At 40.5% G+C, this 18,073-nt stretch overlaps 1 protein-coding gene across 29 annotated transcripts in view; it reads right to left on the minus strand.

Moving 5' to 3' along the window:
• LOC109469700 (voltage-dependent L-type calcium channel subunit alpha-1D-like) overlaps positions 1–18,073 on the minus strand; it is a 90,727-nt gene that overhangs the window by 55,561 nt on the left and 17,093 nt on the right. For 28 of the 29 annotated variants that reach the window (XM_019768352.1, XM_019768299.1, XM_019768309.1 and 25 more), the window contains exons 2-3: positions 15,462–15,780; positions 13,207–13,312 (exon numbers count right to left, since the gene is read on the minus strand). In XM_019768352.1, coding sequence (XP_019623911.1) covers positions 13,207–13,312; positions 15,462–15,780 — 425 coding nt within the window. Of the gene's footprint in view, positions 1–13,206; positions 13,313–15,461; positions 15,781–16,186; positions 16,348–18,073 lie in introns of those variants that run through there. The other variant, XM_019768435.1, reaches the window with a different exon arrangement.

The raw sequence follows: 18,073 nt of genomic DNA on the forward strand, positions 1-18,073 counted from the left end.
TTTCCCTCTCTAAACCATGATGTTGTTATTTCTATGTATTAACAGTGATGTGTAAGTCACCAATCAATTATTCTCACCATGTATCTAGTCTATGAAACATATTTGCACTACCCAACCCCATACATGTACATAACCAATACAAATTTGGTACCGAAAGGCTACCTAAGCAGGAGAAAGGTTAAACACTACATTCTCTCCTGTATGGTTATTGGCAAGCACAGCTCAATGATCATAAAAAGGGCATAAAGAGAGAAGATTGCCCATCTGGTATCTTAAGTCTTCTGGCCAAAAGGACACAAGGCTTACGGGGCTTTCCATCTGATACCAAAATGTCAATTTCCAAAGACATTGATTCAGACCACACTGTGGCATTTGAACAGATTGTTCTGCCATATGAGAACAATTAAGGTCCGCCCTAGGTCAACGAACCTTAGATTGGCTTGGAACAATGCAGTTATCTGTGGCAGTGGATATTCTATCAAGGTTACCAACAATACTTTATCATCTAAAAGTGATCAGTGAAATACACTGGAGTCACCATGGCTCAATAATAAGAGGCTACCAAGGGCCCATATGGCTTCACGCAGTCTATATTACATCACACATAAAAATCTGTAACCCTTTCAATTCTATTTTATTTTAATGAGAAACCACTTCTACGTGTAAGTCAACAAATAAGTCTGCTGTATTGCACCTTAAACACAGACATAAAAGATCTTACTAAATATCTCATTTACCAACACTGCTATATTTTGAATATCAGTGAATTTGTTATGACTTACTCTGAAACATCAATGCATATGGTTATGCTTGTGATCAAAGAATAAATGACACCACAAAGCTATAGAATTGTGTCCAATATTTCATCATCTCTCTTCAGATGAAACCTCCATTTTTCATCCAGTACAGACGACTAGATCTACATGTACTGCATTACTTAACAGTCTGCACAGTGAGAGCAGAGAGCACAGGGGGAACCTTGAGCAGGGAGCTATGTGAGGCATCCAAAGGGGGGTGACACGCAGCCATTTTTGGTTACAGGGTGATCAATGATGAACTGTAGCAAGCTGATTTGCTTACGTTGTATGTACCAACGGATACTGTTACACTCTGGGTTATATGGCAACAAACTGACAGGCTGCTTAGGAAGATTTTACATCCCAGTAACGTAGCATTGAGCTATGATAAGGGATGCTTTGTATCTATATAATCAAGTGGCAAAGTCAGGCAGTCTGAGTCTTTTGGGTAATTATTGGAAAACATCCTGAGATGACTGGCTGAGGCAGCGGATGACGACAATTCCATCCTCGGGGGACCGTATAATTCTGCTTAGTAAGAAATAAGGCACAAAATCAAGTTAAATCAATCCAGATGATCCATTTAGAAACAGGATTGCGTCAATAGTGCTCCATTTTGTCTCATCTAAAAGTGATCAACAAAATACACTGAAGTCGTCCCAACTCAACAAAATACAGTTACAACTTGAAAATAAGAAGCTACATGCCAAGTCTGCAATTTCGTTACCGCTAAATATATTCAATTTTCATCGAACACTGTAAATAGTGACATATTAACTCATTATATAGTCTGCAGCCAGCAATTTGCGACCAACGCTTTACTTCTGTGACAAACACCACAGGAATTTAGCATGCGCATTAATCAAGTTAAGGGTTCTCATATATAAGTAAGGAATAGGCTGATCAGCTGATGCAGGACTGACTGTCTGTGACTGGTAATACATCACTGAAGATGGGATGCAGGGACTTTCCAAACAAGGAACCCTACTCCCAGGGGTATGTGTACAGGGATGAGCCTGCCAAACCATACGAAATGTCCCCTGGAAAATATTTTTGCCATTTTTGTGTATAGCATATTCCTCAAACAAGGAACACTACTCTACAAGACTATTGTCTTCAATGTTATGCACTCTCTAAGCTGTCAAACCATACATAGCAGATGCTCCTACCTACCATAACATTTTTGTTAATATAATAAACAAGGGAGGATGACAGAGGAAAGTAGAATCTTGAAGGTACATGAACGTACAGAGAAGAAGTTTAAATTAAAGCAACTGGAAATATTTTCTATAGAAGACTCAAAATCTGGGATCTGGATAATTTCAGCTGTGCATTCACAAGGGCAGATGATAGCAGAAAATAGAATCTTGAAGAAAATGAATGTACAAGGAGGATCTAGGAAGTACAGGTTATTGAAGAAACTTGCTCGGTGCCATGTACTGGGGGCGCCCACCATCAATAATGGTTGTGGTTGTTTTGCCTGGGGAAGGCAGGGCAGATCAATGACCCATCTGTCTGGGCCTGTGATCCGGGGCCACGCAGACTTGGCCTTGCTGGGAGGGTTCCGGTAGGAGGGGGACAGGAGGGGGATTCCTTCTGCTGTGGTACATACACACTGGAGATACACTCTGGACATGCATTTGCAACTGGAATCAGGAGAAGCTAGAAGATTGTGTACTGCAAAAGAAAGGCAGATCCATAGATTGAAAAGAACTTTGCACACAATGGCAGCTGACAAAGAATTAATCTAGTACACCGATATGACATTCGAGTTAGACTTAGAGATTGTCATTCGTGAATAATACTGTTTAGCCACAGACAATGCTGTAGGGTTGATATCATCTAAGATTTAGCCATGGTCAGGGCTGACCGATGGAGGCCAAGTGTATACCTCACCAGGGCTTAGCTTGGGGCGGGATCTAACCTTTACTTTTTGCCAATGTCACATCAAGAATTTATTGAAATGCCAAGATATGTTTCATAAGTTCATTAGAAATAAATATATTTTGTGAGCTCCACAGAATAAATGAAACTAAAAACATAAAAAGATTTGCTTTCAGCATTGTAAGTCCTGTCATTAACTTAAAAATTAATGGAAAATTTTATGGAAAATATTATCCAGTGTTGCCATAAATACCTCAATGAACACCCATCTTCCTTACTGTTCCTGTAATTATATCATAAGAACTATAAATAATGCACTATTGCTATTAAAAGTGCCAGGTGAAAAAAATGACAAAGTATGTTTTTAATCAAAAGTGACAGTTTTATCATCTCTAAGAATTACTTCCCTAAGATGAAATCTAATGAACAAGACAAGCTTGTTTCCTTTATTTGACACACCCTGAATATTATTTGTGTAATAATTCAAATGTGACAGTTTAACACAGTGATTAAGCAAAATGATATTAATAATGATATACTGTGTTTCCAGATCTCTAAATCCATTTCTAAAAAATATGGCTGATCTGAATTTCAGTTATCAAAGCAGAACATTACTCACTTGGTAGCTCTACATGAGGCAAATAGAATAGTAATCACAATAAATTACACTGTAAGTGATTCAAAGATAACTGAGATAGATGTACTTTACTGATACATGTAGCAACCTCGCATGCATACCAGACAGTGTGCAATACGTGAATTAAGATGCACAGAACAATAATGCCCAAATTTGGAGGAGCAACTACAACTATTTTTATGTGGACTTTCCCTTCAGAAATATATGCCCATTAATACAATTCACCTTCAAAAATTAACAGAACAGTACAATTTTCTTTTATTAGTCGGTGCTGAGGCCAAAATGTGGAAGGCGATAGGTTTACCAAAAGACTATACACATGTATCTTTCCTACAAAAATACATGACAAAATACATTAACACAATCCAACATCAACAATTTTCTATTACAGCTTTTTCATTAGTCAGTCGACCCTCTCGAGAAAAAAACCCTACATGATCACATTGAAGGACAAGTCCACGGGAGAAATCAACGTCTTTATCCCCTCCAATTGTAAAACTGTGGGTGCGTAATAAAACACCATCTCCCGAACACCCCGGAGATTGGCAGAGGAAGTTGAGCGCTGACGACCGCGTACATCTCAGACCGGTGAATATCTGCCACATCATTTTTGGCTCCTTCACAAAGGATGCGGCTCATTAGCTGAGGCACATGCGAGGGTTTCCGCCACACGATTTAAAAGCAGACTCCGACATGAGTCATTCAAACCCCTGCCCATATATTGGATTAGAATCAATTTCCTGTAGTAATCGGAAATCGGACAAAAAAGATGACGGGGGCCATCTAATCTTCCATCTTTATAAAAATGGTAATAAAATGCGTGGATCGGTATTTTTCTGGCTGCTAATTTGATGCGAAGACGGAGCGTATGACAGAGGAATTACAATGGTACCAATGGGCTGGTGCTGCGTGGCGGAATCAATCCCACAAAATCAATAACCAGCCCCTGTACCCATGCATCTCTCCCTGCTGCTGTACCGCCATATTGCTTGTGGCTTTGCCGAGGAGGCAGCCACAGTGCAGTGGAGGCACAGACGGGGGTTTCTTGTCGGAGGCTGCTTCAGACTGTCCTAAAAATAGCAAGCACTAAAAACCATGTGCCACGGTAGCTGAGTACATTGTAGCTCCTAGCGACAAATGGAGTGCTACTCCAACTGTTTATTCTTGCTATTCATACAGTCAGCAGAGTTAAAAAGACTAAATAGGGATTATCACAAAAAAATATAACAAAAAATTCTGAAATATCATTCCAGCATTAAAAGTCTAATGATGTGCAAAATGACAAACAGCAAAATATCTGAAACAGTAAACTAATTTCTTAAAGTTGACAAGATTGTTGTTCAATGTTTCCCTTTCACTAATCATCTTAATTGTCCTTAATGCAAAATAAATAAATACTGGTCCTATTGAATTTTTTTTATGAAACTGTCCTGCAATTTTAGTCATTAGAATTTCTTCTCCCTACCTCCCATCACCCAATAACTAATGCCAAAAGGCTACCTCAACAGGGAGGAAGTGATATCTCTGTGGTCCTTGTTTTCCCAGATAAGCAACCTGGCGGCATGTTTCATGTCGGCCAATTCTGGGCTCGAAATAATTCCATCTACATACCTGCACTGGTGAAGGTAACATTGAAAATTACCTGCACCAGACAAATTTTACTTGCATCACATCAGAATGTACATGTACTAGGAAGTATACATCACACTAAAAACTGTTGGAAAACTATTGCCATATGATTATTTGTTTGTATTTCATAGGTGGTAATGGTTGATGTAGTAAATAATAGTCCACATATACATACATGTATATACCAGTATGTATACCAGGACCTGAGTTCATCAGGTTAGGTGCAGGTAGACATCAGAAGTACCTGCACAGCTCCAATTTTACCTGCACTAACCTGCATATGCAGGAGCAGGTGGTTATTTTTCAAACCCTGCAATTCCATCAGGACCTCCTGCCAAAAGTAATGGCAAAAGTTGCTACAGAAGCCTGTGGCGAAAAACGTGTTGCAAATTCTTTGCTGGCGCAGACTTAAAAGGGTGACATGAGGGCACTTGAGGCAGGGGGAGGAAGGCTATACTGAACTACCAACTGATATTCAGGTTGCTAATGAAGTATGCAGATAAAACAAACAGAAAAGATGTACAGTGTATTGTAATTTTGTTGTCACACTGCTGTAGGGGATGATGCATTCTACAGCTTGAATGACTGATGCTTGGGTACAAATGTACATACTATGTAATGATGACACACCCATAAACTGGAAAGGTATGATGAAGCCACTTAAGCCCAATCCAGAACAGAATAGGTTCAACAGTTGCATGGTTTTCACACTACAATATAAAGTCTTTGCAGACCAAAACATGTCTAACATGCATCAACGTATCATGAAGAGCATAATTCTTAGGCTGTACCCAAAGTTACAGGTAAAAACACCCAATCATACACACACACACACAGCAGGCAGAGCATGAATTTCCCACCACATCGATCAGAGTCATGGTCAAGTTATGCCAAGTGCGCCGGTCCTATCATGCAGCATCACGACTGCAAAGGCCTCTTATCTTATCATTTACCTCCCAACACCAAGGCATGACTAGAAATAAACTTCTCAACTCTATAGCCCTGAGAAAGTCAGGTAGCACATCGTGGTGAGGCATTTATTGGAACACTTTCTTTTGTCACTTGCCATGCTGGAAGGTTGCCAAAATTCTTACCTACAGTTACTAAGTCCAAGATTATCTAACAAAAAAGTATGTAAATGTGATGGATTTAATTTTGGTAATTTTTTCTCAAAATTGGTCTGCAAAATGACAAGCAGAATTGCCAATTGGTGAGGAGACCAAAGCCCCCCAATGGTACACAAAATCCTTGCCTACAACAATGAAGACTAAGATCATCTAGTGTGAAAAATTAATATATAATGGAGTGGTTTTCTTTCTATCTTCAGAATGCGTTTGCAAAAATAACATATGAAACTGGTGAGGGCAAAGCCCCCAAACTTATCACAAAAGTTATTTTTTTAGCGTTGCGAAGTAAAAATCTGGACGGTACCCAGGCTACCCCAAACTGTCATATGCCACTGCCTGGCCTTGCTGAATTCCTGTCCCCCCTGTGGTGAGTGTAACACAGTAGATGCAGCCTGTCAGGAGGAATTCTATCCACCCTGCAGACCTTGGCAGGAGGGAGATAGACACCAGTTGCCCAAACACTAGCAGCAGGATGCCAGACAGAATATCTGGATATCTTTATACAAACCTGGGGTAATGACTAGGGATCTAAGCTACAGTATACCATACTCCATAGGGTTGCTTACTTATCAACTTCTTTACTGAACTGTACTTGGCATCCAATACATTTTTGTCAAAACTTCAACTCTGCAGAAAGCTGAAAAATGTGCACAGTTAGCACAGACCGTATGTATGCTGTGTATCTTAATCAATCTTAAGTTGAAATTCATATTCATTCTCAACTTGTGGGCTAGATATAATTTGGTTTTCTCCCTCCACAACAATTGCTCTCTACAACTGAACTTCCATAAAAGTTTGCTTTACCAGGGTAATCATTTTCCTACATCTTGCGATTGACTTCTTGTTCACCACCAACAGACCAGGGTGATCAACTCGATACCCAAGATGCTTGTCAAGCAACTGTAGTCACCTTCTGCTTTTGACCAGAGACAATGATTAATACCGAAATTACAGTATGATTCATCTTGAGAAGGAATGGAAAGGTCCATAAATTAAGGGTGTTCCTTGTGATGAATGGTTGGAGTAACCTAATCCTAAGACTAAAGCAAACAGATATTTCAATGATGTCTCATGTAAACCATAAGCTCCTACACATCACAGTATCTTTGATGCTGTCTGTCCAGTCTTTTTAAGGACTTAAACCAGGAAGACAAAAATAATAACTAGAATTCCACAAGCTTTTCGAAATGATTAACCTGACGGCCAAAAAATTTAACAAAGCCTTCTTGATGAAGGTAATAATTAGTTTTTTTTCTATTTGTTTATTTGGATTTAACATTAAATACCATGGAGTTGGAAGAACACAGGTGATATAAACCATTTACAGCTTTACAGCTCTCCCCACAAGGTTTTCTTGAAGACCATGATCATCCCAGCCTTATTTCTTCACTTTTGACATTTCTGTACTCGCTTGCCTTGACACTGTGATTGGAAAATCCGTCAAGCAAGTTTGATATTTGCATGGCACACCAGTTTTTGTTATATATACTCCACAGTCTGTTAGAGTTTGGGCAATGGTATATCAGACTACTTCATCAAATGGCAAGCTGCTCTTTACATCTGGTGAGGGATGGTCCATCTGACTGTATCCTGGTATCACCACATGGTTTGAAATAGTTATGTGTTCAGATGGGGGGGAAGTGTGTGAGTATCTGGCTATATCTGTTCTACCTAGCTTGACTGACTGATCTGTTATCACCTGTCATAGACATACATGTATTGTGCATATGTACTCATTCTTTCAATCTATACCCCATTGCAAAGGTCAGTTTTTTTATAGTGACATGTTGTAAGTGAGGAAAAATAAAAGCATGACACGAGATTCTTCCAACAAGTTGTATTTTAAATTTGATAAAGCTTTGGTCCAGCTGCTGCAATTTCCCCCAACAAGCTCGGTGGTCCAACAAGTTTGGCGATACATTCATCACAATAATGAGGTTACCAGAGTTCATATCTCCACCATAAAATGAGAGTCACAAGTTCGGAACAGTGTAATCAGCACCGCGCATTACGCACGTCGGTGAGTCAGCGACAACCTTCCGCTGCTCCCTGGTGAGTTGGTACGTTCTAACGAGGCGGCCTATTTAATCAGTAAACCCTGCGATCAATGCTGTCTTAGGCAACCCGGAGCTGTACATAATCACCCATCCTCCACATAAGGGCACTGGCCTACTGCTGACAACATTGTCATGTCATGACTGGTCCGCTCTGGGGTACCAGGGGAGGACGGGGAAGGCTACAGGAAATGTGGAGGTGGTTCTAATAAAACTACTGGACATACTGAAGTACAACTCATGCTGGTTTTATCACAGTAACTTTGTGTTTTTTGCAGAAACCGTAAACTCATCACACCACAAAGACACATTCTGTCTTTTAGAAGAAGTGGGCTAAGATTCATCTTTCTGAATGTTCTTGCAAGAAAAAAATAATTATTGACCAAAGAGCCACACATGTTACATGTTAGGTCCTCAGACTAAATTCAAATTAAGGTATTCCTCAAGGAAATTCTCAATTATGGCAGAATCTAATCTATTACCTTCCATTCATCAGCTGAATAGAAGGTAACGGGAATTATCAAAATCGACACTTCCGATGGATAGGAATCATTATAAAACGGGTCATAAAATATTTTTATGACATCTGCAATATCAGGGGCCATCAAAATAAACAATATGGTTGAATTGCCTAATATATTCAATGGGAATCAAACTTGAATGAAGTCGTTTCTTTCAAAACACATCTATTTTGACCCCAGTATGTGTGATACATGCATTATACAGTTTCACTGACAGCTATTATGATTACAGCCAAGCAGGTCATGTGAGGACTGTTTTGAACAGATGATACTAAAACCAACTGCACAAATTTATGAGGCAATATTTCACTGCCAGTGTGATCCCTGTAAGATTATCATGCAGCACATCTGGGTGCGTTCTCATTGATATGCAGTGCTCAAATACAGATAACCACTTGTTATACGTCAAAGTATTATTTTTGTATTATCATTTTGAAACAATGCCAGACAGGAGGAAGTTTGTCATAATTATGAAAATGTATGACTAAACTTATGCCAAAACGTGTCATGATATTAAAATGAGGAACATTTCCAAGAACTGATCAACCTTACAAGTCATCTTGTTGATAAGATGGTTTCGCAATGAAATCACGCCAGAGGCTATTTTCAGTTTCTTGTGGTTTCACGTCCCACAGCCCTGGGAAAAGGAAAACTGCGTCAATGCCAGGCAATCACTGGCTTTTAGCTACCGTTTTCGGCGACCGGTTGCGTGACCTTCAGCAATCTACGCTTGTGTTCTGTAATATTCATGACTTCCGCCACCTTTTGCATTCACTGGGGCAAGCCTCTGTTGCCAGGCAACGTGGCTGCGTTGATACGTCACATGAGTGCTGGTTTACCTGGCAATCTGTTATAAATGATTCAAACCCTCCTACCACGTCTCTATCCCAGCTGCCCTGTCGGTTACTTCTGCTGAATGAATCAATGGTCGCGCCCATTGTTAATGATTTACCTACCCTTTCAGCCTTACTTGGTCCCTGGCTATGAGCACCTGTCCATTGATTAATACTAGATTAAGTGTACAAATGTACTATAAGAGCTACTGTACACAGGAAATGGAATTGCTGATTCTGGCAAAACTTGGGGAGTCTGAAATTTGAGTCGAAATTAGTCAACCTGTACAGCTGCCATTTGGTCTAAAACACCAGATTTGCAGGCATGCAGCTGAAGCTAGTTATACTGTATCACACCAAATGACTTGTCAGAGTCACTTTGCGTTTTCTGGAATATGGATCCCATAATGTTATAATGATGTATTCAAGATGTGGTCTATTTACTAAACTTATGTTTTGAGCAGTTTGTACTATCCCCATAATCAAATACAAATTTTGTGCCAAACGGCGTTACCTTAGCATCTGAAAAATGAATAACGATGTGAAGCCAGCCTCCATAGAAGTCACAAAAGGAGGGCACGAAAAACAGCTGGGAATGGTAGGATGATAAAAATAACTAATGTCTGATGTTGAAGGGGTGTCTTTGGCATATCACTCATTCAAACGTTGTCCTGACCTTTTCCTTAGTAACCCAATTCCCTGAAAGGGCTTTCATGTAGGAATAGATGTGTTATATAACATCAATTGTGAGCATCATAAAATGATTTGTGGCAGCAACCATAGCCCTTATGGCAGGTTTTGAAGGCATGTAAATGGAGGAAGATTTCCTCTCTCCCCTCTGCTGCATGCATCTGGCAGGTGATGAAAGTCTGGGCTTATGGATTTTTGTTGTAGCATTTGACATGGCTGCCTGGAGGCAGGTAACATACTCGTAAGACGCAAATCTTCCATTTTGATACTCAAGAGGCTTTCACAGTAAGTACGGCATCAAACTATGACCATGAATTGACATGATGTTATTCTATAATTTTAAGCAGCCATTGACAATAAAATTGTTTACACCTCTGCCCTCTACCATAAAATAATTACTCAAGTTTATTTAACTTGCCAAATGGTATCAAAATATATAGATATTGAATTCTAGATGCCAAAATGTTGTTTGAGTCCAAATCATGACATGGCTTTTAACCATGCCAGACCAATTTTCTCAATATTGTATTTAAAAAAAAACTGTTCTTTTTGGGATCAAATTGTATTACTGGTAACTGCTTAAAATTGCTTTGAACTTCCAATAAAGCTGAAATTCGAATAAAAGAATCTTGCATTCAGTAGACATAGGAATCAGAAAATAAATGGCTCCTGTCCTTAGGAATTAGTGATCATATCAACAGTAGGTACTTGACAAAAAAAAGCCACTTTCCCGATATGCAAGATCTGATAAGCACCAGGAGTCTTTACTGAGATGACTTGGAGGCTGCCAAGTGTTTTTATACACACCATACAATCGCATAATTCTCATAACATTTTAGAGAGTTCTTAGAAGACTAAGTAGGCAAATCATAGTCTTCAGCAAAACTGAAATGCCATCTGAGGGAACATCTGAGGTGCTCTGTTTTTAACCTTCTCCCGGCAAAGGTAGTGACTTGGCAACAATGTTGTATTTGAGGATAGGTACATGTAGACATATAAGGGTAATCTAGATTTGCCACAAATGTAACTTCATTAACTTTATGATGACTATTTAAGAACCTGTCTTAGGGTGAAGACATCAGTACGCAAGAGGTGTAACACGCTTTCTTTAAAAGAAAATTAACTCGTTCTCTCGAGAAAAATACACACATTAAGCTGTAGGACTAGGTGCGCTTTAGAAGCTATAATGGTATGTTAGGCGCAATCGATAGTCTTCCGTCTCAAATCTCTAAGGGGAAAAACAATCTGATACACCTTTCTCTCTACAGGGTCCTCTCTATCAATGCCCCCATCTACTTTCTGACAGTTTCTTGGCAATAATCACCCAAATCACTCAAGGAGCCAATCTCAAAGGAGGAGCAGAAATAATTGAAGAAGAAGGTGAAGAATTGCCTCAATATATTACTCACTGGCTACCTTGCAAAAGCAGCTGCAATAAGAATGTAAAATTCTTTTCAGAGATTGGATATTTTCTGGTCAGTATTGTCAAATTGCCCCCTCTCCCAACATCATCCTAATTTCTAGATACCAGGGGTACCTGGAAAAAATGTACTTAACAAGAAATGGAAGAATTTATACTTTCATAAAGTATTTAGAGTTGTGAATTGTGAACTTCTGGCTGATTCTGTAAAATAAATGCATTTTATATGCAACAGATAGACATGAATATAACAGGGAAATCGGGCAGGAAATGAGGTGACCTTTATACATTTTGACCTCCAAATCAACCTTCCTGTCAGTCTGTGGTTATGCCATTCCTCCCTCACTTCCTGTCACACAGCAAAGAAACGAACAGGCCAAAAACAAAACCTCCACGGCGGCAATGATGCAACAATACCTGTTACTGTCAAAGAGAGACCTTTTCACACAATTCTCCTCCTTCCATGAAAAGATGACTTTTTATGCTGTTGGCGTCTTTACCAATCAACCCACTAGCTGTTATTCATTAAGATCCAACCTCCAACTGCTTGACAACCTGCTCTTCTAGAGGCAGGGCATCCTGCCAACACCATTAATTGCAAGACATTTTTTGCGGTAGGCCTGGGAATGCAAAACCAGAATGTGGAGTACATTCTGGGTTGTTCAACAGTAAAGTACAAAGTAAGGAAATCTCAACTACTGTACTGTACCATATCTGAACACAGCAGCCACGAAAGAGATTCATTGTATTCAGTATCTGCTTGAAAATGAGTGACGGGAGTCTCTATTTTCAAGCATAGCCTGTTTTGTCCTGGTATCACGCATGATGCAACATACAAAGAAAACTTCCAAATCCTCTTTCCCTCTATTTAAGAGATCCCAGGAGATGCACGATGCAGTAAAAATTTATATTCTGAACTTCATCGCATCTTTTGCACTGCACAGTCAATATCCGGATCAATCTGAACATCGGACAAAGAAATGGATATCCCGGCAAGAGACAGGAAATCCATGAAAATCCACCTGTCACTCCTCAGGGACAGGCTATTTCCTTGCCTCCTTCTGTTGTGAATACTTAAAACGTTTTTCCAGAGGAAGGCTGGAACTGCATGGATCTATAGTCTGGAGAAGCTGTGACTAGCAAAGACTGCAAAAATATCATATAGAAATGTTGCAATACAACCCAAAATGCGATGCTTCCTGGCATATTTTTACATTCCAAGCTGACATCTGTATATAACTTATAGTATCCAGTCTTAAACTTTCCCACATACCAACAAAGGGGATTTTTAAATATGCTATTCAGATGTCAACATGTCACATCAATATGAAATCCTTCTGTTCCAACTATGAATCAGGATTTAGAACACAACGGTCTCCATTAAACACAAGCCTAAAACAATTAAACAATATGTTGGGGGTTCAATGCACCTGTTTTGGCTAGTGGTTCTCAGTGTCCTTGGAGCTATAATTTCCCTGGGAATTCTGGGTGCTTTCACGCCCAGGGGGGAGTGGGTAGAGGTCAACAGCACAAAGGCATGAGTTGATGTGTTACCATAGAAACCATCTATTGAAACCCCATATTGAATTCCACCTGTGTCAGGCAGTGACTTACCAATTGTTGATTGGCTTCATTCGAATCTTTCTCAGGGTAGGGCACATAGACCGCTAAGGCCACGCAGTTGGCAAAGATGGCCAGCAGAATGAAATATTCAAAAGGCCTGGAGGAGAACTGGTCAAGGAACATATCAAGTATACAAGGTCGAGAAGATCACACTTATGAATCTATAGAGAAACGTTAAGATTTACATGTAAGAAACAGAAAATACAGACATACAAAATACAAGATAAAAATTAATATTAGTATGCTGCAAGAAAAGGTTCTTCAAGTTGGTTCAAGTCACTTTCATGTAAAGTTCTTCTATTTTTACACCACAGTCAATTTTCTCACCAAGGTTTGCAGCTGCTTTCATCCTGATGAAGGCAGCTCAAAGCCACCAAAACGTTGGTGAGAAATTGCCTGTGGTTGTGTGAAAAGGACTTTACTTGTATTTATGATTATCAGTGTCCAAAAGTGTTGTTATATATTGGGTGGTGCTTTAATGTTATTTGATAAAAAGGAGGCTACAGATCATATCATGATGTATCACTAGCACTGGAGCTATCAAGGACATCAAAAATAATAGCTTAGTATCTTCCTGAGAATACAGAGGATATTTCAAAATCTGTGATGTTTATAAAGCAGGCACCTAATCTTTTAAACAAAAATTTGCGAATTATATGTAATCTCTTGCGTAATTCTTGATTTTGCAGAAAGGAGAGGAATTCTTCCAGTGAATTGGTGTGTCCTATACCAATTAAAGCTGCTTACATTTTGTCCTTGTAAGTGTTTTTCAGCTGTCCAAATTTTAGGCTAGCTAACCCTTCTCTATTTTAGTGGTTCAAGTTGGCATACCAGACTCATATATATAAAAAATGGATTGCTATGTTTTGTTTCCATGCAGATATAGCAGAAAACCGTTACTGCGTCACACCACAGTGATATTAGGTAACATGACTCTGTTGTGCAAATCTGAAAATTACATTAAGACCATCATAATTACATTGGAGTAAGTTACTGTAGGTTCAATCACAGGGCTTGAAATTTTACATCCACATACGAGCCATTGTTTGATTAAAAAATATATAACTATACAGTAACTGTTTTGTCCAATGTTCTATGAAATTATCAATAGTCTGTATTATTTTTGCAGTATTGGAACTACGCAAGCATGTCAAAATCGCCTTATGTAACAGAGTTAATAACTAATGAGATCTGCAATAAACTAAGGTCATATTGTACATTTATCATTCTTAAATCCTAAATCAGATGTTCAGGTTTGATGTAGAAAATGTTCTGTTTTACATGTAGATAAATCAAGGCCAATAATGACCAGCCAACATGAACAATGTACAGGTATATCTGATATATTGTTATGTTTGGGTTGTTATTGTGACAGAGGCCGTTCACCGAAATGTAACACCGTGCTTACACAATGTCCCTCCAGCAGACCTCTGTCTAATTGTTACAATAATCTACATGTGAACGTCTCTAAGCTGTAATGGGGCGACAAGCCCCTTGTGTGAATGTGAGCTCTGAGTCAACCTGTCTGCGGCATGTTTGCATTGACTGCCACCCTCGCTTTTCTAAACAGTGCCAAATGGAGGCTATGGTACATAGTGACTGTGGATTTTACATGTTTGTTAGCATTCAGTATGGCACACAACAGTGGCATTAAGCTGCAAAAATAGGCTTACTAAAGTCCCTGGCCTGACCTTTTAACATATGTAATCCTTTTCTTCCATGTCAGTTCAGGAGAGAAGCATCCCGTTTCATGTTAATTCCCCAACAACACACCTTTATTCCTTGGAGATTTAGATGAATTTTTAACTAAGACCCAGTCACTATAGAAAAAATATGTCCTAACATTAGATCACAGCCTGGCAATGATTTCTGAGCATTGTTTCCATTTTTTCCAAGCATAAAAAATATATTGAGAAAAATGTCTGCTTGAGTTAATCTGGTTATTCAAAAGGTACATCATGGATTGATCAGCTGGCATTTCTTTCACACTAATTAGCTGCAGGGGTGTGGTTTTCGCTTTTCTCTGGAGGGAAGGCATGGAAAGAAAATTTGCGCTTCTACCTTTGTGCGAACAACCTTTTCAAATCATACAAAGAGCATTTTACCCTTATCAGGAAGAGTAAACGAACAGACAGCTCTACAAGTGTGTGGAGTAAATGATGTTGTGGTTCTGTGTGATTTACTGAGTACAGTAACATGGTGGAGCTATAAACAATGGCTAGTAGAGGTTTTAAATCAAAGGATACTTCCATTCCACGATGTACATACAAGCCCTGCGTATGGGGTTCTTCAGGCCCAGACAGAAGAGGGCCCGAGGGGGCCAGTACGGCCCTTGTTGGCGCTGCTTGCGCTTGTTGGCTGCGGCCGTCATGACGGACAAGGTGGTCTGCCAGCGGTTGCTGAGCGGGGGTGGGTTCGGCGACTGAGCGACGGTGGCACCGAGGCTGCTGCCGGTGCTGGCCGGTGGGAGAGTCGGACTCGGACTGGTGCTGTACCTCTGTGTGCTGCTACTACTGTATCTCCGTCTGCCCGGGAGGTCGGTCCGCTTTCGACCATTATTCACACCTGGGGATAGAAAACACAGGACAGGTGTGCATCAGTGACGTAGCAATGACAAGATATTCACCAGGACCGCTATGTCCTGACCCTCACAGCTGTGGGGCGCTGCCCCGGTATCAACCTCGCACATACTGAAGTCCTACCACATCAAGATCACAGATCCTACCTGTTACAGCCACACAGATACGTACATGACTTTGCACCCGGCTGGGTGAGATAGTGCCAGCCATTTGGGAACAGACGATATCAAACCACGGAACGAACACAAGCGACAACCCGCGCCATTTTTCAAACCCTTAACGCAACACAGGCTGTGAAAAACACTGATTTTCTCCCTGGATTTCCAAGAACTCACGATACAAGTGCTCAAATACGACACCACGACATATCTACTCCCGTAGTGTGTCGTTACCAGTCGGTTCAAGCTCCATTACTGTGTTTTCCCGACGTGATTTTTTGGAAGCAGCGCTCAGTCTCCGCTCGAGTACTCCGCCATGATTTTGCACATTGACATCAGTGTATTACATCCGGTGTAGCGGGCCATGCGTCCACCGGCTTACTCGGCCCGGAAGGACAGAAATTATTCCCTAAAAACAATTTCATCATTTGCGTTAGGGAAGAAAGGCGTAAAAAAACTCACAATATTTCATGTGGGAAGTTGTTATAATTTCTACCACGGGGTTTAGTGACAAAAAGGTGAGGCTATAGGGAAAGTGTGCATGTGCAGGTGAGAACAATTTTAAAGCGACACTTGTGATTTTCAAGCAGATGTTCGGGTGGAAGATTGTAAGTTATTCGCCTAGTGTTTTCTGACAGCTTCCACATGCTTGTCAGGAAAGTCGTGTTGTAGAACTTGAACGGCAACAATCTTCCACCCAACATCTGCTTGGAGATTGTGACATTTAATCCGCGGGCCCAGGCGCACTCTGAGCACGCGCCAAGACTGTTGTGCCCAGTGGCTTCATACCCAGAATATGCCGGGCATGCTTCACATACTTCGCCGCACGTTCTGCTGAGGAGACGGGAACAGAAATCGTTCGAAATAATGTATAATTTAAAGATTCAAGGATTCAATTGTGCCTCACAACACGCCTCCTACCAATTAACATGAACTGTCCCCAAGTGACATGCAGGGAACGGGATACCGGTATCTAAACATCGGCCCAACATCGCCTGATTTGGGAAGTCTAGACCAGGAATAACCCAATACGCCCATATTTGTATCTCCACAACATACTCGCTTAAGAACGGAAAATAACGCCTACAGCAGAAACGGAGCGTTCGATAAATGAAGGGCCATTTTCTACGACATCCGAAATCAAAGAATAGTGATGCTGCGATTGCTGTGCCTGTGAATAAGGCGATAACAAATTAAATTGCAATGAATTTTGCTGGCGCTAGGAAGAGCGGGAGAGTGCATGGTGAATCAGTCACAACTACTTCCACTTTATCTCCATCAAGACAGCCACTAAAGCAGCGCTTCAAAATGATCTGATATTTCACGCATATCGCAAAACTACATGTCATGCAGATTTTGTGGAAATCGCTAAAAAGGAAGCACTTTACCTCAAGATAGTGGACCAGAGTGTGGGAGCAGCCATCTTGCATTTTTCCAATAGCAGAATTAATAATAGATTTGCCAAAATGAGGTCAATCTCCATGCACTTTTTATATGCTCATGAATATTCAACGAGCACAATCACACCCCTGTGTCACTCAACATGATACCGACCAGCGCCTGCCTTTTCGGCGATATCATCGGGGGCGATATTTGGAGATGGCCGCCCGTTTTCTAATTGGCTTCATCGGCACGGAAGGCGCGGGCAAACCGTTGTTGACAACCGCTTTCGCAGCCTTCTCTAGCCTTAGCGCTGTCATCTGCAGATTACTGCTTAAATATTGATGAAGATTCATGCTTGGGTGCACACATCTATAGATGGCGTTTGGGGGTTGGTAATGCTGGGAGCTGCACAGCTCGATAACGCCGATTGATGGATAGTGCTTGGGTACAAAACACGCGTGGAGTCGTGGTCGGTAAACACAAACAAGGGCCGCTAATGAGAGAATACATCATCGAGCAAGTTAAATGGAGAAGCTTCTTCGGACAAATAATGTTCCGAACTGCTAGAGGAGTTTGAAATGTAGTGGGGGATAGTTGAGGAAATCTTAGCATGGCTTCTGCATCGTGGAATTGACTTGTCAATATCCGACCACTTCAGTGAATGACCCGATGTAAAATAATGGCGTTCACCGCCGAAGATCAAAATGATTTCTGTTGGCTTCTGGCCGAAATGATCTG

This window comes from Branchiostoma belcheri, unplaced genomic scaffold (assembly GCF_001625305.1).
Source record: "Branchiostoma belcheri isolate BF01 breed outbred unplaced genomic scaffold, Haploidv18h27 scaffold10, whole genome shotgun sequence".
NCBI classification, from domain to species: domain Eukaryota; kingdom Metazoa; phylum Chordata; class Leptocardii; order Amphioxiformes; family Branchiostomatidae; genus Branchiostoma; species Branchiostoma belcheri.